The sequence below is a fragment of the Zingiber officinale genome, chromosome 8A (assembly GCF_018446385.1).
Source record: "Zingiber officinale cultivar Zhangliang chromosome 8A, Zo_v1.1, whole genome shotgun sequence".
Taxonomy (NCBI): domain Eukaryota; kingdom Viridiplantae; phylum Streptophyta; class Magnoliopsida; order Zingiberales; family Zingiberaceae; genus Zingiber; species Zingiber officinale.
This window is the reverse complement of record NC_056000.1, coordinates 15,349,550-15,373,332: the sequence shown is the minus strand read 5'-3', so window position 1 is coordinate 15,373,332 and position 23,783 is coordinate 15,349,550. Positions and strand designations below refer to the sequence as shown.

Below are 23,783 nucleotides of genomic sequence, written 5' to 3'. Positions count from 1 at the left end.
CGTTTGATCGGTAGATTGTATGCTGAACCGGTCACAACCCGAGCTGCACGGTACCGACTACCGAGCCAGTGTTCGTCCTAGGCCGATGTCGACCTTTCCCGGATCGATGACCTCGACCAGGAACGGCCATTGACAGCTCAAGTCGAAGCGGACGCGCTTCCGCACGAATCCTCGTCTTCCATCTCCGCTCCTCCGCCATCACGCGTCCAGGACCAATTCGTATCTCGTCGCGCCTCGCAATGCGTCTCTCCCTCCTCCTCCTCTTTTTCCTCGGTCTCCACGAGGGCCCTTTCCGCAACGTCTCTGCCGGCGCCAGCGACGCCGTTGAGGTACTTGCTTACCGATCCCGGATTGATATATATTTGCAATGATTTTCCTTTTTTTTTCCCTGTTTTACTCTTTATGGCTTCACTCCATTCGATATTTATTTGGGCAGATCACATACGGTTCTGTTCTCAAATTGATGCACGAGAGAACGAAGCACCGGCTGCACTCGCACGACTTGCCTTATGGATCCGGGAGCGGGCAGCAATCGGTCACTGGATCTCCCGATGTTGGCGATTCCAATAGTTATTGGGTGCGCGTTTACTGGAATTATTTGAAACGTTCGCTGTCCTATTTTGTTACTGTGCTTTGGGTTTTTCTTCCATAAAATTGAAATTTTTTCTCGGGTCGCTTGTGTTTTTTTAGGGTCTACATTATATCTTTCTTTCATATGCATCTCCTTTCTAAATTACTGCAGTGCAAAGCTAGATCTGAATACCTAATGGCCAATTCAAAATGAATTTGAAAGGATCAAAGCTTCATGGAAAGTATTTGGGTGGAAGAATAAGGCAAAACAGGAAGATTATATCAAAATAATGACAACTTAACACTCTCATGCCGGTAGAGCGCAAATGCCAATTTCATGTGATTGTTAGTTTTATAGGATTGATGTGGTCTTGGTGATCTAATATGATTCTTCCCCCCAGGAGAGTGAGTTATATCTAATTGATTATTGTGCAAAGGAGAGAGTAACAGAAATAGACCTGGTGGGTATGCTCAAAGTCGGTATCTGAGCTCAGAGCAGCTGTTGCTGAGGAGGTTACTATGGAAAATGTTGGATGGATGAGACCTATTTAGACATCCTTAACCTTGAACCATCATTACTGCAGATAACAGGTGGGCGCTTTGCAGGTGTCAAATTATTGTTATCTGAGTGTAGGTCTGCCTGACCAGGACAGTGACAAGCATTAAATGCATACCATGCTAAACTCGGAAAGTTATTATATGGAAAATACAATGTTCAATAATTACACTTAAATCTCAATTAATTGGTCTTGCTACTAATTAATTATTGAATTATTGTTGAATTCAATTCGTCACATGAAACATACAACGCTATTGCCAATGGAAGTTTTCTTCTGTAAACCTGAAAAATAAATGATGTCTCTTTCAAAGTTTGAGCAATTGAACTTTGTTAATTGATAAAGTAATGCTTCAGAAAAAGTGGAATTTGCATTGATTTGTCTTTCAAGCTATTTGAATCCCCCTTTATGAACATTTTTTAAATTCAGAGTTATAGTACTTCAGTTGCAGTGAACCTGTAACAATTTAAGTTTTCCTCCTCACGCTATACTGTATGGCATATGTATATACATTTTTTTTGATAAACAACAAATTTATCAGGCTCCATGATTTTGTTTCTTGTTCAACTATTTTCCAGTTTATGGTTTTACTTATTCCTTCTACTTTTTTATTATATCAGTTTAGTGAGAAGCACACTTTTGTTTAGTGTATCAATAATCATTTCCATCTTTCCATAAAACCAATTAGCTAAATGACTTTCAAAGTTTTTATGTATAAGCACGTCAGCTAAGGGAATTGAGATACGTAGGGATTCTGAAATTTTAGATTTATCATTCAACAAGATATTGATGAAAATATTAAATGATAAAGAATGAGTTGTTGAAATGTAGCTTCTGGAGTTGGAGTCTATTAGATTACTTGCACTTTAAAAATAAATTAAAATGTTGGGCTATTATAAAATAACACATCTAAAAAAGAAAAATGAGAATGCTAAGAGAGATGTGTGAATTACTACAATGGCAAAATCATAATGCTACTCTATGTGAGCAACTAAATGTTACTCAAATACAAACTACAATAAGAGGAGATACATTAAGATTGTATGAACACAATGAATGTTGATCAACAAAATTGATTATAATCAAACAAGTTTAATCAATTAGAGTTGAAGGCATAAAAGGAAAGAGAGACCAAATAAAAATTTTAAATTGACATAATTAAAAGTGATTTAATAAATCTGAATATTATTAGTGATATAGCATTGCATTATTTTCAATGGAGTAAAAGAATACGTGTAGTTATCCCAAATAGTTGTGGCTAACATGATTGTGATCATCAGCTAAGCGGGCTAAGAAAGAGTTGTGCAGATGAAGTCTGTTCTTTTTGAGTTTTACCTTTGAATGAATATGTGGTTGATTTGTTTAATTGCTAATGAAATGCAGATTTTTTATTTAAAATTGCTTCTAGGTTCTTTTCTTTTTTGACATTTTAGTTTTAGGCTGTTGTGTTTACTTTCATTTTACATTAGATAATCATTTACAGAATATGTGATTGATTTGTTTAATTGCTAATGAAATGCAGATTTTTTATTTAAAATTGCTTCTAGGTTCTTTTCTTTTTTGACATTTTAGTTTTAGGCTGTTGTGTTTACTTTCATTTTACATTAGATAATCATTTACAGAATATTTATTGATATTTTAGTGTTATGCAGTTGTGTTTACTTTCATTTTACATTAGATAATCATTTACAGATTGTAAGGCCCCAGCCAGATTCATCAACCAGACAGGGTGATATCATTGAAAATGGAGCTGTCATCCGACTACAACATATGGTAACTCACGCATGGCTCCATAGCCACTTGTATGCTTCTCCATTATCTGGTAACCTTGAGGTTAGTGAGGTTATACTTTACATATTACATGCTAATATTTACCTAGAGAATATAGGTTTTTGTTTTCCATTCCATCTGATGGTCCAGTTGTCAAGATCATAGTTGATCTATTTATTGTTTATTCACATGTTTGCTTCTCTGTCTACTTAAGTATATATCGTGAATGGCATTGCCTCTAGGTAAGCTGCTTTGGGGGGGATGACCAATCGGATACTGGTGACTTTTGGCGGTGAGATCTCCGTGCTGTTTTGAAATTACAGCCATCATCTAACTCAGTTGCGCTAATTCAGCTCATTCTTGGATTCATCATGTAGTCTTGAGATTGAGGGCAGTGGAAAAACTTGGAAGACACACCAGCACGTAAGGCTTCTACATGTTGATACCAATGGTTACTTACACAGTCATGAGAAGAAGTTCAACAGGATAGCAGGCGGACAGCAAGAGGTAATTAGTAAAATGATCCACTGCAAGTTTTCATTCAACAGATAAATATGCTAAAGTCAACAAAAATTTGAATGATTTCTAGTTATCTGTGCAAAAAAATATACCAAGGGTTGTTCGAACATATATGGAATATTTCTTGAAAGTATTATTATACTTTCTACTGATAGATAGCACCCATAAATCTCATCATAAGTGCTTAAAGATTCATATTGAACTTCAATGGAAAGCTTCTCTCGTACCAATGACTAGTTGATCCAGTTTCCATTGGAGCCACAAAGGACTATCTCTATCTACTTTTGAGTTGACAAGCAACTTAAACATTTTGGTTGTTAAGAAATCTCACAGATTCAGTTCTTTTTGAGCCCTTTGTTTCATATTGCTATGCAATCAGTTTTTATGCTTATCGCGAGGAGTTAACTGTGGGTTTTTGTTTCTTTGCTGCAGGTGTGTGGGGTGCGCGATAAGCACCGTGATAATGTTTGGTTGGCAGCGGAGGGTGTGTACCTTCCAGTTAACGTAAGCAAGTAATGGAGGATGCATCCTTGTGGTTGTTTACAAACAAAATCCACGAGGAGTTAACACGATGTTTTTGTGACTGTTTAATTTTGCTGCTGTTTCATTTCTTCATCAGCTTGTTCACGTTCATAAACGATTTGTTCAACTCGAGAGATTATCAATTTTGTTTTACGTTTTTTTTTGGTGATATTTGACCGAAGTCTTGTTATTAAGAATGAAATTAGATGGAAGCCATATCATTAGACGGGTTTTCTAACCAATTATGCTTAATAAATAACTATGCTATTTAGCTTATATTAAACTAAGTAGGTTTTGGACTTAGTTTGAAGATACAAATCAAATTCACGGACAAAGTGAGTTGTCAAGAAAATTTGAGAGAAGAATTTTGCTTCACCACCAGCTGTGTAATAAATAACTCTTCAAGTTTTATTAATAATATCAAAGGAAAGGAACAAAGAAAATGCATTTCTTAGGACATTTAGGTTAGATTTTTATCCAATACCGTACCAAACTATGACTCAACGATGAAGCTGGACAGTGTGAGTCGATGAGGATGTGAATTTAAACTAGTTTTTTTAAAATATCTATTTAAATATCTATTTAGATATAAAAACTTAAATATTAAAATAAAAATATGTAAATTATCTGTTGTTTTAATTTGAAAACAAGTCATGAGAGAGACGGTCCACTGACTCACCAGTATATCAACTAACCACGTGCCATCGCGTGCTGGAAAGTCCACTTGGCTGTCTTTGCGATCCCGTCACCTCTTAGCAACCCTACCGTACTAACTTACCACCCACCTAATTTCAAAATTAGAGCCAGTGGAGAACAAAATCATGAGCTCCGAAGAGCACCTATAGGTGATCCGATCCATGTCTATAAAACAAAAGGTTTTCTTAAGAAGTGAAGGCGAGCTCGCTGTCTTCCTCTTCCCTTTCTTCTTCTTTCAAGTTTCAATTACTGCTACGCTCGATCGAGAAGAGGAGGCGGAGGAATCGGAATGGAAAAGAATACGCCGGTGAGGAAGTCGCACACTTCAACTTCCGACCTTCTTACGTGGTCGGAGACGCCTGCGCTGGCGGCCGATCAATCGGTGTCGGCTACGCGCCGTACCTTGAAGGTAAGAGAAGAATTCTAGAATGTCTATATTTTTGGTTTTTTGGCTTCATTAGTGGATTTGGTTCACCTTCTTTATTTCTCGTCGTAGCCGGTGGGAGGGATCAGCCCGGTGATGTTCGGGGCGCAGTTGTCCTTAGAGGAGGCGGAGAGCGTGAACATGAGGTGACACATCTTGAGGGGTGGCTAGTGCTTTCGCAGATCTTTGTTTAGTGTTGGATGACGCGGTTTTTTATTTCGCTTCGGAAAATGTTGTCTCTCTTTTTGAGCTAATGTGAAGCCCTGGTTTCTCTTTTCTACGTGCACCTGATCTGATCGCAAGATTCGATTGTCTTTATTCATATTAATTATGTACGAATGAGCTCTTAGTGGACGCTATTTTTTCGTTTCTTTTTTTTTTCTTGAGCGGTGTTCTTTATGCATCATTAGGGATTTGGCAGGACGACACGGTGTTATCGCCTGGGATTTTTTTTTTATTTTGCTATTTTAAGCGAATTAGAAATATTGGTTTATTCTTTTCGACGCGCTGCTTGATCCGATCGCAAGATGGATTTATCTCTATGCATATTGATTATGTATGAAATGAGCTCTTAGTGGACGCTAACTTCTGTTATTGAGTGTTCTTTATGCGGTGTTAGGAATTTGGTTATAAAAATCATCAGGATACTTCAAAGAAGAAACCATGGTGGAAGTGGGTGTTTAAAATTTGTGCAGATAGATAACTGAAAGAAATATCTAGATAAGTAGGTTAAGCACATGTCTTGGATTTCTGGAGGTGCAATGGAGATTAATTCAGTGAAGAAGCACATGAAGGTGCTGACTGCACAGATCCCACACTGCAAGAACAATTCTAATGGACGAGTATATCTGCCAGATAGAGAGAGAGAGAGAGAGAGAGAGAGAGAGGTTAGCGAGCTTGTTGAAGCAGATCTACCATTCTGTGAGCATATCCAGTAGCCCCAATTCTTTAACATTTAGTGAGGTGGTAGGAAATAGCAACAACTAAGTTGGAATGTGCTAGAGAAAGAAAAAAAATAGTACTTTGATGGATGCTCTAACTGGTAGTCATTCCATTCCACATCAATGATTCTTAAAATTATTGGCATGCCTGACATGATTTAGAATACTCACCTTCGGACACCATGCCAAGGAAGGAAATAATGACCAAAGATGGCTATTCGAGGGGAGTAAAGAGGGGAAGCCATAATTTGTGCTGCAATCTCCACTTTGTGAATAGATCATATTGATATGCTACATAAACACAAGCTATATACCTAATTTTATACTAGGGGGAGGCATAGGTTTGTGAATCAAGCAAAAAAGGTACGGAATGATGATTAAAGTTTGTGGGATTTGTCCTTAAACTGGATTCATGAATCTTATTTTGGGCTAGTAAATTTATAAACTCTATTGATCATATTATATGTATCTGCTCCATCACTTTATTCCTGTGAACTGTGGTAGTAATGCATAAACAATTGTACCACCGTATCATTTTCAAAATGCTTTTGACCCATTAAGAATCATACAACTTATCTTCCTTCATCAACATATATTTGTAGCTTGGTTATTTCATGTTTTTTAGAGACAATTGAATCATGCACCATTCGTCAACCATACAAAAGAGTGCTTTAACTTTTCCTTAAATTCCAATTTTTTCTTGATGCATGTACTCAGTGCCTCTGCTTAACAATCATGGAATCTCTTTTATTGTGATTTTGCGTTGGATATTGGCATTCATTATAACAGAAAAATATCAAAGTTTTAGTCTCTTTTTTCTTCTAGGAGACCATGTTCCAGCTCAAAAATGCGAGAAATGACTGGTAGTGGTATATTTGCAGCGGACAATGAGAATGAGGTGATAGAATCTAGTAATGCTGTCCCAAATCCTAATAATAAAACCAGTGTTCGAATCTGTCAGGTAATTTCTCTTGAATAACTGGGATCCCATTGCTTCATGGCAATAAACTAATGTTGGTGACACTTTGCTCATTTTCTTTCTTGTTTCAGTTGAACTGCAAGGCAGTTACATAATCTAGCACTTTAAACTGCAACCATATATACCTGGTTCTATTTAACCATCGGTTATTGTAGAACTTTATTTCTTCTCTCTTTTACTAAGCATCAACAAATTTTAGTAATTATAGAATACTACATTTGTTTGGATTATGATATCAAGGTTGTTACGGTGATTATATCAAATAACTTCTTTATTTATATATCAGCAAGCAGTTAATGCAATTAGCCAAATCTCATTTAACACCGAAGAGAAAGTTTCTCCAAAGAAGCCAACGTCAATTTCTGAAGTTGCAAAGCAACGAGAGCTTAGTGGAACCGTTGAGAGTGAATTAGATGCTAAAGTCAAGAAGCAGCTCTCTGAAGCAAAGTCCAAAGAACTTAGTGGGAACGACATCTTTGGTCCTCCTCCTGAGGTTCCAGCCAGGCCTTTAGCTGCAAGGAATCTGGAGCTCAGAGGGAACTTGGATTTCACCCTTCCGCAGCCTCGAAACATACATACATCAGTTAAAGTATCGAACGTGAGTGAAATCATTCTAACACATCGCTTTACTAGACAAATGATGAAATTTAGGAATGTGCTTTTCTGATTACTTATTGGCTTATTTACATGAACAAATAGCCAGCTGGTGGTCCTAGTCATATCACATTCAGTGAGGAAAGTGATACCAAGACAACCAAGAAGATACACACGCAAAAGTTTCAAGAGTTGACGGGCAATGACATATTCAAAGAAGATGCAGCCCCAGGTTCAACAGAGAAGACACTCAGCGAGGCAAAGCTGAAAGAGATGAGCGGCAGTGACATCTTCGCTGACGGAAAAACTGCTTCACGAGACTACTTTGGTGGAGTCCGCAAGCCGCCTGGCGGAGAGAGCAGCATTGCTCTGGTTTAACTATATTTCTAACCACCCCCTTCTTTACCACGGTCTGGCATTCTATTCTGAAACTTAATTATCTGGAGGGATGTGAGACATGGGAAAGCTCCACCTAATTACGGGACCTAGTCATGTTTGATGTTTGGATTATGACTTAATTGTAGTTTTTCACGGTCAAAGTTATTTAGTTGTAGTTTTTTACTACTCCGGAACAAAACCTTTTTTTTTTCTTCAAAAAGGAGTCTTTGAAATAAGGTTGGGTGCTCTACGTGGACAAATACTCATTCTCTCACTTTTAAGTTTTTAATATCATTTCTTGAAGGTAAAGAAAATGGTATTTATTAATTGAGTGCCTTATTATTTGGATGGCTCAGAATTCATTTTTTCTCTCACGCTAAATATTTAAATGGTATTTAAAAATAAAACAAACGACAAACGACTCCGCTGGGGATCGAACCCAGAATCTCTGGTTCCGTAGACCAGCGCCTTATCCATTGGGCCACGGAGTCGGAACGATATGTAAAGTAATCAGAATAATGTAGTAATAAACTAATAGCGCTATAAATCTATCCTTGCCATATTTCGAGTAAAATGTGATTCATTATATCGCCACTGCACGAATAAATTTTATTGTTAATATTGCCACATGTGCAGGTAAATTTAATTTATTGTAAACAAATATCTAAACAAGGTAATCTCAATTTGTGAGTGCTTGATACGATGAATGACTGAAAGTATTCGATTTGGCCAGAAATAAGCAATGTAGTTCACATCCGCAATCAAAAGATCCCATTTTACAAACTAGATTCTTCACTCCCCTTAAACTATCCGGCAGTAACTTAACCCCGAGACAAGAATGAATCAGAGAGAGAGAGAGAGAGAGAGAGAGAAACAATTGTGACCAGGAGCAGCTGCACCAACGGATAGGGGAGGCACGCAGTCGCAAACGCAAGGTGCACAGCCGGATGCAGATGCGGATGCGGCGGCGGAGGAAGTGGAAAGAGGCTTGACGGTGCCGAAGCGTTTCTTGAATCACCAGTAGAGAGCAGGGCCGGAGATGCAGAGTGACGAGGCGACGGTTGAGGCCGACAATAATCGAGATTGTCGTGCTCGCCATCGCCACGCTACTTCGCTCGGTGGCTCTCATGCTCTAGCTGAATGACTGCGATTTTTGGATAAATAATGTGTTGAGGAGCATTTATGATGGTAATTGTTGCCTGATAAATAGATGAGCATTTTTCTAAAAAGCACCTTTCATTTCAATATTTCTTAACATGCATTGTTATAAGGTTTAGAAATTATTTTCTCTCTCTCATAGCGCACCTCAAACTTCTCCCTGTCCCGCTATCCCTCTCCCGATCCAGACCGCCCCCTGCTGCCGCACCCTCCGCTGCCTGCCACCGATGCCCCTGCTACCCATCTCTCCCCCCTCTCACCGATCCTCCTCTTTCTGATCCATCTCGGCCCTCCGCCCGCTGCCTCACTCGCCGCGTCCACTGCGTCTGCTGCCGCTGCTCCGACGGTACTTTCTCTCCATCAATCTCTCTCCTCTCCCCCTCTATTTCCTAAGAGAATCGCTGCTTCGTCGTCGGTGCCGAAGTGTTTTGACGCCTGTCGGCTGGCGGAACGATAAATTCCGCCGGTACCGACGGCTGGGGACCTTAATTCTTGACTGGAAGTATGCTGAGTTTAGTTTTTTTTTTTTTTTTTTCCATTATTTTGGATCTTGCATCGAACAATGCCTGCCATTTGGTGGATTGACTTCAGAGGGATGTGATGTCTTCATAATTTTCCAATAGTTTGAGGAGACTAGAAGCTCAATCAGACTGTGGTAGTGAAGTCATCAATGGATTCATTCAGGTATAACAAACTGATCGGCCTTTCCCTTAGTATTAGTCAGGCGCTGTCTCAAAAAGTTATATTTTGGGCCGTAGTCTAGTTTAAAATCGATATACTAAAATTTCATAATTTTAATATATGTGTGCAGTCGTGGTTCGGATAATGTTATTGGATCCTACCCAGTCTCAGTTCAGGTCTGTGTCATAATTCTTTATTGAACTTTTTAGTTGTTAAATTACTAGAAAAGTAAATATTTTTCTCTGGAAATGACAAAACCTGGAACTTTTATGAAAATGTAGGAGCTTTTGGTAATTGACGACCTGCTGTCAGCTCTGGTTGGTATTGATGGGCGCTACATTTCAATTAAAAGAGTGAGAGGAAGGGCAGACCATGTCATCTGCCAAATTGACCCTTCCATGGACCTTGCCCTGCAGGTTGTATCCCCAACTTTATTGTGCTTTAGCAGTTCAATAGACTCTCATCTCATGGCACTGATTGGCTTGTGTGGGTGCAGGAATTGACACAGAGGATTTTCCCTCTGTGTCAGAATTATGTGCTGATCAATTACTTTGTTGAGTCCAAATCTCATTTCAAATCTGGATTGGTTAACCATGCATTTGCTGCTGCATTAAGAGCCCTCCTTCTGGTATAATAATATTATTTTTTTCTCTTTTAAAATCTTCTTTCTTTTTGTCAGAAACATTCAAACTTACTTCCTAATCCTCTTTTTGTGCTCTGAAACTCTTATTTTGATGCCATTAATTATATCTTTTTTCTTATTAAAACTTGAAACATTCTGCTCCATGGAAAATTAACTGCATGCTCTTTTAATCTATAAGGTGAAATACGTTTGTTTTCATTTTTAAATATCTGTTATTCTACTAGTCTGGTCGTTTCTTCTGAGTGTATAGCTCGTGTAAGGAATTTGATATTGTTTTATTTGACAATAAAGCAGTTTCTGTCCATTGGAGGAGCTAATGGTTCCAAGATATATGCAAATGCTATCTATTTGTAGATGCATGCATATGCATATCCCTTAATGTTGCAAGTTTTCTCTTAGAAAATTTAAACATTCTAGGATTGGTCCTATAGATACAATGACACTGTTGGTATGCTTGTTTCCTAGTGCAACTTCAAAACAACTTCCAGTAAGTGGCAACAAATTTGTCTGTTAGTGCTACTTTTGTAACAATGGCAGTGGATCTAAAAATATGCATGTAAATACATTGTAGGATTTTTCATTTCTTTGATGATGATCAGAATAGTAGAATACTGAGTATTCTGGGAGTAAATAATCTTAAGTTTCTATTTTACATTACAAGGTTGTGGAAATTGATATGTAGGTGTCCTTATCAAAGAGAGATCAATGAAGGGTGATATCCATGAAGAAATAGAGGGTCTTCTGATTATGGAAGATAACATCAGAAAAAATATTTAAGATTTCAAGAGCTCCCAATCAAACATGAACATGATCTATGTATGTGGTTAGTCAAGTAGGATTAGCGGTGTCATAGCCCATAAGAGGTCGTGGAAAGTATAAGAAACCTGTTGTTAGAAACTGTAAAATAAATTTCCCCTGAATTAGTTTTATATTCAGACAACAATAGGATATTGCCTCAGAACTATGGTACTTCAGGACAAGGACAAACACAACTATCTTTTCACTGTATATTATAATGTGAGTTTAAATGTAAAAAACAGCATAATAAGTTTTTAGTTCTGATTAAGAAACTCATGTTTAGCAGTGATCTTGATCCTCATCAGAATTATTATTAGATAGGATGAAGATCTATTTTGTATGTATTCTATTGGCACTTGATGATCTTTGGTTTGTCTATCTGACATCTATCTTTACGTCTTCCTCCTATTACTATATTAGGATTACCAAGCAATGGTTGCACAGCTTGAACATCAATTTCGCCTTGGTAGACTCTCTGTTCAAGCATTATGGTTCTTTTGTCAGGTTCTCATTGTTCCAGCATTTCTTCACTCTCCAACATCTTAGACACGCAATAATAACTGTTTGGTTTTGATGTGCTCGACTCTCCAGCCAATGATGGGATCATTTAATGCCTTGTCAATTGTGGTTGAGAAGGCTTCATCCAACAATTTTTGTGGTGCTACAACTCTTAACCTCTTGCAAAGCCAGGTAAAATAATATAATACACTGCCTTTTGCTTCCAACTTTTATTGTATGCAAATATGCACAGACCATTTGGTGATAATATGCAATTGTGTCTTTCTATGCATGCTTTTCCTGGTCTGGTAGAAGACTAGTATCTCTTTTTAACTGTAAAATGCCCAAAAAAGTACTGCTACATTATTTGATGATAATTCATAATACATTTTTGATTGAGAGTTGTGAGTGGGTGGTTGAATTCACATAGTGCACTTATTTCCAACAAATTATGACTGGTAGTTAAGACCTTCAGTCATTCTTGTCTGTCTATCAAAATGCAAGGTATTATTACCCATATAGGATCAATGTTGTCGAACTCAAATAGGTGGAACTGCTTGTTTTTTGTTCTGGTTTATTAAAAATGTTATGTTCTTTGTTTATGGGCAATTTTTTAGGAATTAACTACATTTGTGTGTCGTTTCATACTACTTCTACATCTTATTTTTTTATATCTGTGTAAGATTTTAGAGAACATTTTAATCATTTTTATTTTCATTTGGTTTGGATGATGATGAAATTTGTGGTGCTTTTCTGATATTGATTCTCACAATAAGAGTCAAATAGTTGCATAACCTTCCTTTTCAAACAAGTGTAACTTGGTTATTCTTCAATTACACTACACTGCTTGTGTATTAAATACTTTGTAGGCCAAAGCCATGGCAGGTGATAATGCAGTTCGGTCATTGCTTGAGAAGATGACCCAAAGGGCAAGCTCGGCATATCTAGCAATATTAGAAAGGTATTTATCTTAGCATTTCATTTTAGCTAACTGTTTTATGTGTTCATGATAAGATGAAGATAATTGATATTTTGTGCTGAAAATTTATTGTCAAAAATAATTCTAGGTGGGTATATGAGGGTGTTATTGATGACCCTTATGGTGAATTCTTTATTGCTGAAAACAAATTGCTGCAGAAGGTACAATATATATGAATAATTTTTCATGTTTTAATTCATTGTGCTGCTCTAAAGGATCTTATTTTATTTAGGAGAGTCTCACTCAGGACTATGATGCTAAGTATTGGGTGCAGCGTTATAGCCTTAAAGATGGCATTCCTAGTTTCCTTGTCAGTGTTGCTGGGATAATCTTGACAACAGGAAAATATTTGAATGTTATGAGGGAGTGTGGACATAATGTTCAGGTAGATTCCATTCTTGTGCTACTCTTTTGCATTTATCATGTTAAAGTGAATAAACCCTTTGAATCATGTTTCATTTTTCAGTTGTAAAATTCCTCTAAAGTGATTAGTTTTTGTATGTCAGGTGCCATTATCAGACAATTCAAAGTTAATGAGCTTTGAGTCAAACCATCATTATCTTGAATGCATAAAAACTGCTTATGACTTTGCCAGTAGTGAGCTCTTGAATCTCATCACACATAAGGTAAACTGTAATCTATACTATCTTTTATTGACTATATATATATTTTTTCTTTCTTCATTTCTAATGTATATCCTTTCATTCTGCAGTATGACCTTGTGGGAAAACTGCGGGCTTTGAAGCGTTACCTTCTTCTTGATCAGGTAACTTAATAGTATTTACTACATTTCTAGTAAAGTTTATTGGGTGGTCATGTGCTTATCCTCTTCCAATTATTTAAAGCTTTAAGCTTTAAGTTATTAATGTGCTTTATTCATAAAACGAATTTTGTCATCTACCATGTTTGCATTTCAGTCATTTTTTAGACATTGATGATTTGTTTGATCCAGGTGGTTCACTGAATTGCCTTTGTGGCATTGGCAAGTTAAATTTTGAATGATTACTCTGACAAATCATGGCACCATGTGATGTTGTAATCTCAGATAGATGGCGTTCTAGAGTAGCCAATATCTATTTGTGAATATTTTAATATTGCTAGGTTGAATGTAGGTGCTTATAGACATACCGTTTTGAACTTTATTGAATATTGATAAAGTATGATAACAGTAATGGTCTCACTGCACAAACATTGGCTCGTTTTTACTTCTTATTTGAAGCTCTATAGGTTGTACATGTGGTATGTTAATCTAGATGCATGTATTTATTGAAAAGGTAATATTATTTTAGTTAACTGCTTTCATTCGCTATTCTTGTTCAATGTATAGTTTTATACTTTATTAGCATGTATAACTTTGTTCTGATTTTGTTGGAACAATGTGTATGGATTTGAGGCGCAAGTCTGTATGAAGATGTCACTGATATCATTAACTTGTTTAGTATATATTATGACAGTTTGATGTTACAACGTACATGATATGAGAAATAAAATACTTGCATTCCAATTGCATAAATTTATAAGATAGGCATGCATTGGCTCTTTGGAAGATCTTGAATCAAGCAGTGTGTTGGTAGATGCTGAAGTTAAGATTGAGTTTGGTGGGGAAGTTATTTTGGGGTTTCATTTTAGATATTTTACGAGGCTAGGAGTATTGTATTCTGTGGTGCATTTGAGAGGATTTTTCAGGGAAGCTTATCTTACTGGTCTTGTGCAATGATGAAACTATATGCCTCATATTCTTGTTTCAATGTATGGTGCCCTTTCCTTAATTAGTGACTGCTTTGGTAAATTTACTAGTGGCTTTGTACTTTAGGGTGATTATTTGGTTCATTTTATGGATATTTCTCGTGATGAGCTTGCTAAAAGACCCGATGAAATTTCTGTCGAGAAGTTACAGGTATCTTTCTTGCTTTTATTTGTCATCTAGTATCTTACATAGTAGTGAAACTCCACATCAGAGTAATGTTTTTGCCATTGGTTCAACAGTCACTTCTCGATCTTGCTTTGCGATCAACTGCTGCTGCTTCAGATCCTTGTCATGAAGAGTTAACATGTTGCATGGTACTTGCTAGACTTCATGTTATGGCATGTACTTGCTGAACCTGATGAAGTTTTGATTATAAACCCATATCCTTTGCTAAGCAGGAAAGAGTTCCATTGCTCAAAAGACTAACTACACTTACAGATTTGGATTCCACTGAATCTGTGGAGGATAATAAACCTTCTTTGGATCCTGATATACAATCTGAGCTGTTAAATATTACTGGTGTGGAGACGTTCTGCCTTGGATACAAGGTTTCATTCACATCTCCTCATGTTCTCTTATATTTAAGAACACTATTGGAAATGTTTCTTTGACTGTTACAGGTTCCATGGCCCTTATCATTGATTATTCCCAGAAAAGCTTTAACAAAATACCAGTTGATATTCCGTCTCCTATTCCACTGCAAACATGTAAATCGCCAGCTTTGCATGGCATGGCAAGTACATCAGGTATGGAAGTCGTTAGTTCTTCAGAATGATTGCTCTGAATGATTTTCACCCAGCCGTATTCAATAACTTGTTATACTCATTCAGGGATTTCGTGCCATTAACATTCTTGGAAAGCCCATTCTCAGATCTTCGATTCTTTGCCGAAGCATGCTTAAATTCATCAATAGCCTTTTGCATTATCTAACTTTTGAGGTGATTTCTTCATTTGTTTGATCTATATTCTAGTCTATAGTCTTACATAGTTGATAAAAAAGGGCAGCCAGCCATGCTGGGTTATGGGAAGGATCCATTGTATGCAACATCATCCTACTTTTTGCAAGAAGTTGTTTTTAGGATTCGAACCCGTGATTTTTTTGGTCACAAAGCAATAATTTTACTGTTGAACCAAATCTCCCCTTCAACGGAATATATAGTTGATATGGAATATAATTCAATATGTACCTTTTGGCTCTAATTGAAACTCAACTCCTAATGGAATATTCTTCCCAGGTCCTCGAGCCAAACTGGCATTCTATGCATGATCGGCTGCAAACTGCAAAGAGTGTAGACGAGGTTTTATGAATTCTGACTCCCAAAGTACTCGAGTGATGACATCTTAGCAAGCTTATTAGCATGTCCTGACAATTGATTGATGTATGCAGGTAATTCAGTTCCATGACTATTTTCTCAAGAAGTGTCTGAAAGAATGTTTGCTGCTTCTACCTAAGGTTTTTAAGGTAACCCTATTTCTAGCGTATAGAATTTAGTAGATAAGGTCAGTAGAATGCATCAAGCATCTTTGATTTACTGGGCATTCGGCAGAGGTTCTTTTTATAATAATAAAAATTTCAAAAGTTTTATCTGTTTATGATGTTAAAAATCGTTTCATTTGAATGACAAAGCAGATGTTCTGAAACCTAGCTAGTGAAGGTGCTAACTTTTCGTCTTTCCTGCAGAAAATTGAGAAGTTAAAATTAATATGCCTTCAGTATGCCGCTGCTATCCAGCTTCTAGTACCATCAATCTACTCTATAGACGCCACTGCAGATGTTGCAACAACTTCAATTGGACCAGGAAGATCTAAACACCGAAGATTGAGATATCAGAATCAGCAATTAAAATCTGCAGCTGAAAATAAATTGATATGTGATTCAATCATGTATGAAACTCATGCATTCGATTACTTTGATACGTGATTTCACCTGTAATTTGGGTCCTTTTTTTCATAGGAGATTTGAAAAGGAGTTCAACGAAGAGCTGCAGAGTCTAGCCCCCATTCTCAGCAGCAGCTCTCAAGCAGAACCATATCTGACCCATCTTGCCCAGTGCATTCTTGGCTTAGGGAGCGATATATAGGTGCTTTGTATTGCCCCTCTTCAATGAAATTGTTGCCACAACTGGGTTTTGAGGATTATCATCCAGTATTGGCATTACTTTGCTTGGTTAGTGTTCCATCCTTAATTCCTTTGCGATAACGGGGGTGTGGAACACTGGAGGCGATTGATGGCTGTCCCTTAGGTTTCTACCTGTTGGATTAAGACTATTTCCGGATGAGCTTGGGACGAGTTTCTGGCTTGGTTGATTAAGAAGACAGGTTAGGCTCAAACCTGATGGATGACTGTAAACTAAGTACTAATTGTTGTGAAACATGAATTACTATTGCTGCATGCAACACTCGATGTGAGTATGATCCAAGCTGTTCATCCTCTACTTGTGCTCTTCCCGATGTATTTTGAATGTTTCATTCTCATCCCTTCTAATGGCAATATGGAACAGGGCCTCGAACTATCGGTTTGTAAGGAGTCAAAATCATTTGGTTTGAAAACTCCCAATCCCAAACTGGACCAGCTTCGATTGGAGATGATTTTTTTTTTTTTTTAAAAAAAAAGAAATAACTCAGTGTAAAATTTAATCAAAATATAATCTATTTTCTAAAATTAATTCCTGAGGGGGATTTCTATCGCGAATACTATCAAATTACTTTAATTTGGACATTATTTGATTAAGGAACATAACAAATAAAAAAATCATAATACTTAATATATAACTTATCACGTATATTTTACTATTTAACTAAAATTTTAATAATTACTTTTGATGAAATTTAAAATTAAATTATTTTAATATTTTTTTTGCTTTTCAAGTTGAAAATAGGTTTAAGGTTTAGTATATTTCTTTGGTCGGTTTTTATCAAAAAAAAAAAAAAAAAAAAAAAATATGTATTGTCATAATTATCTTTAGTCTTATATTTTAGGATTGATAATATCATGAACAAAGAATTTTTTATAAATACTTTGGGCTAGTGATGCAACTTTAGAATATATATATATATATATATATATTTTTTTTGACCTTTTAACTATGATTAAGTACAATATTTATTTTTATCTGATAAAAAAATTAAATTAATTTTTTATGAAAGAGAATTTGGTATAGTAACTTATAAGTCGGATTCTCAACTATGATTCTTGTGTTACATTATTGTATAAATATATCTTATCTTTATCAAATCTAATTTATAGATATATTTATATATTATATTACACTATAGTGTGTGTGATAGTCCGTGCATATTAACAATGAGGATATACGATGTGTTATTTACATAGATATCTTTCTCAAAATATTATTTTATACTAATAAATATTTATTGACTTTTTTACCTTGGTATATAATCAATACTATATCTCCAGCGTTTTAAATCTTTTGGCACTAGTAAAATATCATTAGTATATCCTTAGGTAATTAAACTACAATAAGTATGAGAGTACATTACTATTAATTAGGTTAATTTATTTGGATAGCTTAACATCAATATGACTCCGTGGCCCAATGGATAAGGCGCTGGTCTACGGAACCAGAGATTCTGGGTTCGATCCCCAGCGGAGTCGTTTTCAGTTTTTGAATTAGTTGGATTTCCTTCGTTTTTTATTTCATTTTTATTTTATTTTTCATATTCAAATACCGTCTAAAAGCGTGTGGAGTGTAGACACAACGTTGAAAAAATATTGAACGAAAAAATTGGAATATCAATAGTGGAGTGGTCCAATTCAAATTCCCTTTATATAAGTTAAGAATTATATATATAGAATTTGAAATCCCGGACTGATAATCCACGTCACGTGCGAGCGCCAAAGCATCCCTTCCCTCTTCACGATGTCGCCGACTCCACCGCCGCCACCGCCACCTTCCCACGCCCTCCCTCCTCCATCTCGACCGGACCGGTTCGGTCTAAATTACCTAATCAAGTCGGATCGGACCCGCCTCCACCACCGGCCCACCCAATCCTTATCCCCACCACCGCCACCACCACTCAACCACCACGCCACGCCACGCCACCACCCATCCCCGTCGCCCCCCTTCTTCCTTTCCCTCAAGACGCAAACCCTAATTTTCCCTTCGCATTTTTTCAAACCACATGGCCGCTGTCGGTGGATCGCTGGAGCGCTGGGCCGGCCCCCCGCCTCTGCCTCCGTCACGGAAGTCTGCCTCTGGCCAGCCCTGGTCCGACATCGAGACCGCCCACCTGATCGACGCCTACGAGGAGCGGTGGTACGCCCTGAAGCGCGGGCAGCTCAGGGCCCAGCAGTGGGAGGAAGTCGCCGCCGCCGTCGCCGCCAGATGCGGCCTGGAGGAGCCCTCGAAGACCGGCACCCAGTGCCGCCACAAGGTCGAAAAGCTTCGCAAGCGGTACCGCGCGGAGCAACAACGTCCCGTCGCCTCCGCCTGGCCCTTATTCAGTCGCATGGAGCGAATGGAGCGCGGCCCCCTCCCCATTTCTGTACGCCCGCCGGCGACGGCACGTTCTCTCGATGTACCCTCCACCGACGAGGACGATGACGAGGAGGAAGAGGAGGAGGAGGACGACGAGAGAATTGGAAGCCACGTTCGAAGTATTAATGGGATCCTTCGGGAGCCCCACTGGGGCCCTTCTAGGTTTTCCAAGAATCATGTTCCTTCGAAAAGGAGCCATTTTGAGGTTGAAGAAGAGGAGGCTGAGGAATCCGATGAGGATGAATCAGAAGATGAGGCTGTGGGCAGTGGTGCAAAGATCATGTCACAGTTGGCTGCTGTTGTGAGAAGGTTCAGTGATGGCTTGATGAAGATTGAGAAGCGAAGAATGAAATTGATGCGGGAGCTAGAAAGAGATTGGATGGAGATGGAAAGAAAAAAGGCTGATATGATAAGGGAATCACAGCAGTGCCTCTTAGACATGATTGCTGATGCTTTCCCTTCCACCAAGAAAGCCAAGAAGTCAGAGGATTTGTAGGGCACTAAACAAGGTGAAGCAAACTCACACGTTAGTCCTTGTTATTTTCATCACTCTATTAACAATAATTAGATGTTGAATGCTGATGGGTCATTGAGCCTTCATATGTTGATGGAAAGTTATTTTGTTTTCATCTTAACCTCTTAATTTTCCTCTATATTGATCAGTACTTGGGAATTGTAGGGTTCAGGTCATAGTTTACTGTTGTTTGCACCATTTAATTTTCTTATATACCAATTAGTAGTTGGGAATTGTTATGTTTGAGTAATAGTATACTATTGATTGCACCTGAGGGATTTAATCCATTTAGGAGGGCAATTTTGACTTCTTTCTTGCCCTACAATAGGGTAAACACTCGATTTTTGAAGAATGTATAGATTAGTTTAACTTGTGATATTTCAAGAACAAAATAGATCTATTACTTTATCTATAACAGTATCAATATTAAATAGTTGAAAAGTATCACGCTATCAAGACTTGGAAGAATTCTTGAATGAATGTATCGAAAAGACAAGTGTCATGATTGAAATGATTTTTTGAAGTTTGTGAGTAATGAAGAAATGTGTTACTGAAATCCTTTTGTGACAATTTAAATGCATTTCTATTTAAGCATTCAATGTTTCTCAGTTTGATCTTTCAATAGATTCAGATTTCAACTCAATTTGTTCACTAGTCCTAAGATAACATGCCAACTTGAATTGTTGCACAATGGTATCATGGTGGATAGCCTCAGACATTTGCATCTTTTACATGTCTCTTTTTTTAAGTCTTGCATTAAGTACTCCAAAGTGTGCCACTATGCATTTCCATTCAACACAATACAGTAAACTCAAATAATTGTATCTATAGCAGAATTGTCTTCACCTATCATGTTGTTATCTAATGCTTTTGTGGCTTCTGAAACATCATAATGACTTAGAGAACTGAAATACATGCTACTTTCATATGAATTTATTCATCATGATCATCAAACCATATTAGTCTCAACTAATTGAGGTTGGAGACGTGAATCTTACCTCTCCATTGAACTCTATGCAAGAGTTATAATTTTATTCAAATTTCGTTGCTTATGGAAATTATGAAGCATAGAATATATATGATTATCCCAGCTTGTTTGAGTGTATCTTTGTCCCGTTGGTTTGATACTAAATGGGAACCTTACTACAAGCTAACGTAAATGACCTATGAATGTATTTTCTTTGTTTTTTTCCTGCAATGCCTCTTTTGCTAAAATTTTATCATCTATCTTTCATAATCTTTAATATAATTTTTTTCTCTCATTGTAATTGAGGTCTACATTTTATCCTAGGCTTCTCGTTTGTCAATCCCCTATCTAGCTTTTGATAGGTTATTTGATCCTTTCGATTCTCATTTGTTCACTATGACCAAAACATGGTTTTATTGTTGTTCATCTACTTGATTTAAATGAATTTGATTGTTCATATATAAGGTTTTCTGTTGATATACCCTATATATGATAACTATCAGACCATCCCACCGACTTTGTGCCAAGTCATTGTTGTTGAAATTTTAAGAACTAGTTGATTCTTTCTCTGTTTTTTTTTTGGGTCTCCTATTTCAGTGCATCATAATACTAAATATCAAGAATAAATTGTTCATGTTGTGTATGGAGCTTACTCTTTTGCCTAATTATTGGCCTTCAAAAACATCTACAAAATGTCTATGTTTCTGAAATCAAGAGCATGAATGGTATTTAGATGGTGAGAGTTTATTGATTCCAACTCCTTCCTTGTATTTGATCGGAGCAAAATATCCAAGTTGATTGTATTTGTAAATAGTATTTCGGACAGTGAAAGTTCATCATCTCATAATACTTGTCTTCCCTTCGTTTCTTTTGTTGAAAGAAACTTTTGCTGAGACAAAATAAAAATACAACCAATTACCCCAGGCAAGATATGGACGATGTCGATTTCTACTTAAGAATGGATACAACATTCAAGTGGTTTATCGTTCATCTTGATTCATTGTTGCATGAAACATATTCTGTCATATGTATTGACAACTTAAAGAGAGACTTTGTGATTAAACAAAAACCGGATTAAAACTCCGATTTGTTGTTTTACATAATTGTACTTGAGATAGATAGTGATTATGCTCTTATCGTTATAATTTTTGAAAACTGGAATCATGTGCCAAGCAACTATCTTCTTTAATTTTAATTGCAGTTTTGACCATTGTTTGATCACTATTTCTTCACTCTTAATTGCTAATCTTAATGTGTAGAAGTTTTAAATTATTAGAAAATATTTGAATATCGTTTATTTTAAACAAACCATTCCAAATTTACAATACGCTGGAAGATATACTCAGCCGTGAAAGTAAACCAGGGTTGACGGCAGATTTGTATCCTCTGGAATTATTAGTCTATATAATGAGGAAGTTGCAGATCGCTTGATCCAGAGCCAAACGCTGCTGACTGTCGGCTTCCAACAAGTGAAACGCATGGCCTTTCGCCGGTGACTCGTACAGTTCGGACTCTCCCTCCCACCCGCTCTCCCTCAGCCGCTGGAAGTACTCCCTCCCCCTGTCCCTCATCACGTCTTCTTCCGCCAAGCACACCAGCACACGCCGGCTCCCCAGCCCGGTCAAGCTCGGCGCCCCCTCCGCCAACGGATTTATCCACGGGTGGTCCACGTCGCCCGCCCCGGCTGGGTACGCGATCTCCCACATTCTCTTTAGCCCGGCGGTCATCCCCGGGTTTATTTCCTCCGAAGGCAGAGGATTCGAGCCCAGCAAGTACGGGTGGACGAGCACGATCCCCCGGAGTCCCACGCTGCCGGGGTGCAGCGCCTCCTTCGCCGCTCGCATGGCCGTGTGGTGGGCGATGTTCGCCCCCGCGCTCTCGCCGGCGAGGAAGACGCGGTCGAAGTCGGCGTGGTCGGCCAGCCAAAGGTCCGCTGTCGCGCCTGCGGTCGCCCACCGGAGGGCGGTCCACGCGTCTTCGTAAGCAGCTGGGATCGGGTGCTCCGGCGCGAGGCGGTAGTCGACGGAGACGGCGACGACGTTGGCCTGCTCGACGAGGGAGACGACGTAGTCGTGGAAGCAGCGCATGAAAGGGTTGCCAATGCAGAAGCCACCGCCGTGGAAGTAGAAGAGGAGGGGAACTTTTCTGGCTTGCGTGGCGACGCGTTTGGGGAGGTAGAGGCGCGCCGAAACGTGGCCAGTGTCGGACGAGATCACGAGGTCCTTGAAGGAGACGCCGGCTGTGTCAGCCGAGTCGGCGAGGTCGGCGGCATCCGCCGGGACGATGACGGCATCGAGGGGGCGGTCGACGCGGCCGCTCTTGTAGATGGTGAGTAACGGCGAGACTTGGTAGACGATCTCATCGTCTTCGACACGGCCAGACAGGGACGATGCCATGGAGTATGGATGGATTAATCTTACCGTGGCCGGCGTGGCAGAGAGCGGAGCAACCAATTGGGTTGGCTCGTTACAGATATATATATAAATCACGAAGGTTTTATTAGTCGATGCGTCAATTCTTCGTCGGCAATTGTATCAAATATGATTTTCCAACCCGAGAGAGAAGCTACTTCGGTCCGAATAAAATACTGACATTGACTTCTCAACTAGAAATCGTTAAAATGTAACCAAAAATTTGCTGGCTTTTTCTAAAAAGATTGATACTATAAAAATTTTAGTATCACCAACTAATATTTCCTTATTCTAGAAACATCTCTCCTCTCCTCTTGGTGGAAAATTAATAGAGTGGTTAAAAAAAGGAGGCATTTTGAGGCAAGATGAAATCTAGAGCACGCAGAAAATTTCTAAAAATGCCTTTCCCGTATAATCTTGTCGTCGCTTTGGTGGTTCAATAGGTTGGAGCTACCTTGGACAAAATTAGCTCCCATGCGCTTGAAACCGAGGGCAGAAGCAAGAAAGATGAAATGTCTGGAGACGATGCAAGGCCGAGATCCTGCGTTTGACTTGTGACCTCCAAAGTCACATCAACGTCCTGCGCAGAAATAATTTCCAAGACCTGCTTTGTTTTTAACGGCCCATCTCCTTGCCTAGCGTTTAAAAGTAAAGGGATGATGGCAAGGAAGTTTGACCTCGTCAGCCATCTAGAGATCTTTTGAATAATGCTTGATTTATTTGCACAGAGTTGGACTAGATGCATCGAGAGAAAGGTTGTCAACTTGGCCCAGATCGATTAGGAGAGTTCAGTTGTAGAAGATGAACAAAGGAAGCCAACTTCTCGTTACATGTTGTCATGTTGAATTGAACCACACCGGCATTGAGAGAAAGAGACGGGTGTGACAGAAGTGGCTCGTCGTCGTTCGGATGATCGGATCAGCTCCCACTCCCGCGGG

General features: G+C 38.3%; 5 protein-coding genes and 2 non-coding genes across 9 annotated transcripts; 5 read left to right on the top strand and 2 right to left on the bottom strand.

Moving 5' to 3' along the window:
• The first annotated feature begins 34 nt into the window (after nt 1-34).
• Nucleotides 35-4,091, top strand: LOC122012673 (stromal cell-derived factor 2-like protein). Its single transcript, XM_042569281.1, has 6 exons — nt 35-329; nt 437-577; nt 2,820-2,960; nt 3,140-3,189; nt 3,275-3,404; nt 3,849-4,091. Exons 1-6 carry the CDS (start codon nt 240-242, stop codon nt 3,930-3,932), a joined length of 636 nt encoding a protein of 211 aa, XP_042425215.1. The 5' UTR covers nt 35-239; the 3' UTR covers nt 3,933-4,091.
• Nucleotides 4,092-4,804: 713 nt separating this feature from the next.
• On the top strand, nt 4,805-8,111 carry LOC122007918. Its single transcript, XM_042563457.1, has 5 exons — nt 4,805-5,043; nt 5,131-5,204; nt 6,825-6,960; nt 7,265-7,576; nt 7,678-8,111. The coding sequence occupies exons 1-5, from the start codon at nt 4,924-4,926 to the stop codon at nt 7,948-7,950; spliced, it is 915 nt and encodes a 304-aa protein (XP_042419391.1). The 5' UTR covers nt 4,805-4,923; the 3' UTR covers nt 7,951-8,111.
• A 257-nt stretch (nt 8,112-8,368) lies between these two features.
• TRNAR-ACG lies at nt 8,369-8,441 on the bottom strand. The gene has a single exon. It is a non-coding gene; the product is annotated as a tRNA-Arg (tRNA).
• An 811-nt stretch (nt 8,442-9,252) lies between these two features.
• LOC122012671 (gamma-tubulin complex component 2-like) lies at nt 9,253-16,889 on the top strand. Of its 3 annotated transcripts, none has more exons than XM_042569277.1 (21): nt 9,253-9,454; nt 9,732-9,792; nt 9,920-9,965; nt 10,071-10,205; nt 10,286-10,417; nt 11,651-11,734; nt 11,822-11,920; nt 12,598-12,689; nt 12,796-12,868; nt 12,940-13,092; nt 13,214-13,333; nt 13,420-13,473; nt 14,521-14,604; nt 14,694-14,768; nt 14,853-15,002; nt 15,075-15,200; nt 15,285-15,392; nt 15,690-15,752; nt 15,842-15,916; nt 16,136-16,338; nt 16,409-16,889. In XM_042569277.1, the coding sequence occupies exons 2-21, from the start codon at nt 9,779-9,781 to the stop codon at nt 16,533-16,535; spliced, it is 2,013 nt and encodes a 670-aa protein (XP_042425211.1). In that variant the 5' UTR covers nt 9,253-9,454; nt 9,732-9,778; the 3' UTR covers nt 16,536-16,889. The 3 variants fall into 3 exon arrangements, with proteins under 3 accessions (XP_042425211.1, XP_042425210.1, XP_042425212.1); XM_042569276.1 differs by having other exon boundaries at nt 9,700-9,792; XM_042569278.1 differs by lacking the exons at nt 9,253-9,454; nt 9,732-9,792; nt 9,920-9,965; nt 10,071-10,205; nt 11,651-11,734 and having other exon boundaries at nt 10,290-10,417; nt 11,735-11,920.
• A 1,108-nt stretch (nt 16,890-17,997) lies between these two features.
• Nucleotides 17,998-18,070, top strand: TRNAR-ACG. The gene has a single exon. It is a non-coding gene; the product is annotated as a tRNA-Arg (tRNA).
• A 234-nt stretch (nt 18,071-18,304) lies between these two features.
• Nucleotides 18,305-19,596, top strand: LOC122012669 (trihelix transcription factor ASIL1-like). Its single transcript, XM_042569275.1, has one exon. It carries the CDS (start codon nt 18,598-18,600, stop codon nt 19,447-19,449), a length of 852 nt encoding a protein of 283 aa, XP_042425209.1. The 5' UTR covers nt 18,305-18,597; the 3' UTR covers nt 19,450-19,596.
• A 1,742-nt stretch (nt 19,597-21,338) lies between these two features.
• Nucleotides 21,339-22,984, bottom strand: LOC122012668 (probable carboxylesterase 12). The gene has a single exon (XM_042569274.1). It carries the CDS (start codon nt 22,828-22,830, stop codon nt 21,835-21,837), a length of 996 nt encoding a protein of 331 aa, XP_042425208.1. The 5' UTR covers nt 22,831-22,984; the 3' UTR covers nt 21,339-21,834.
• Between the last annotated feature and the right edge of the window lie 799 nt (nt 22,985-23,783).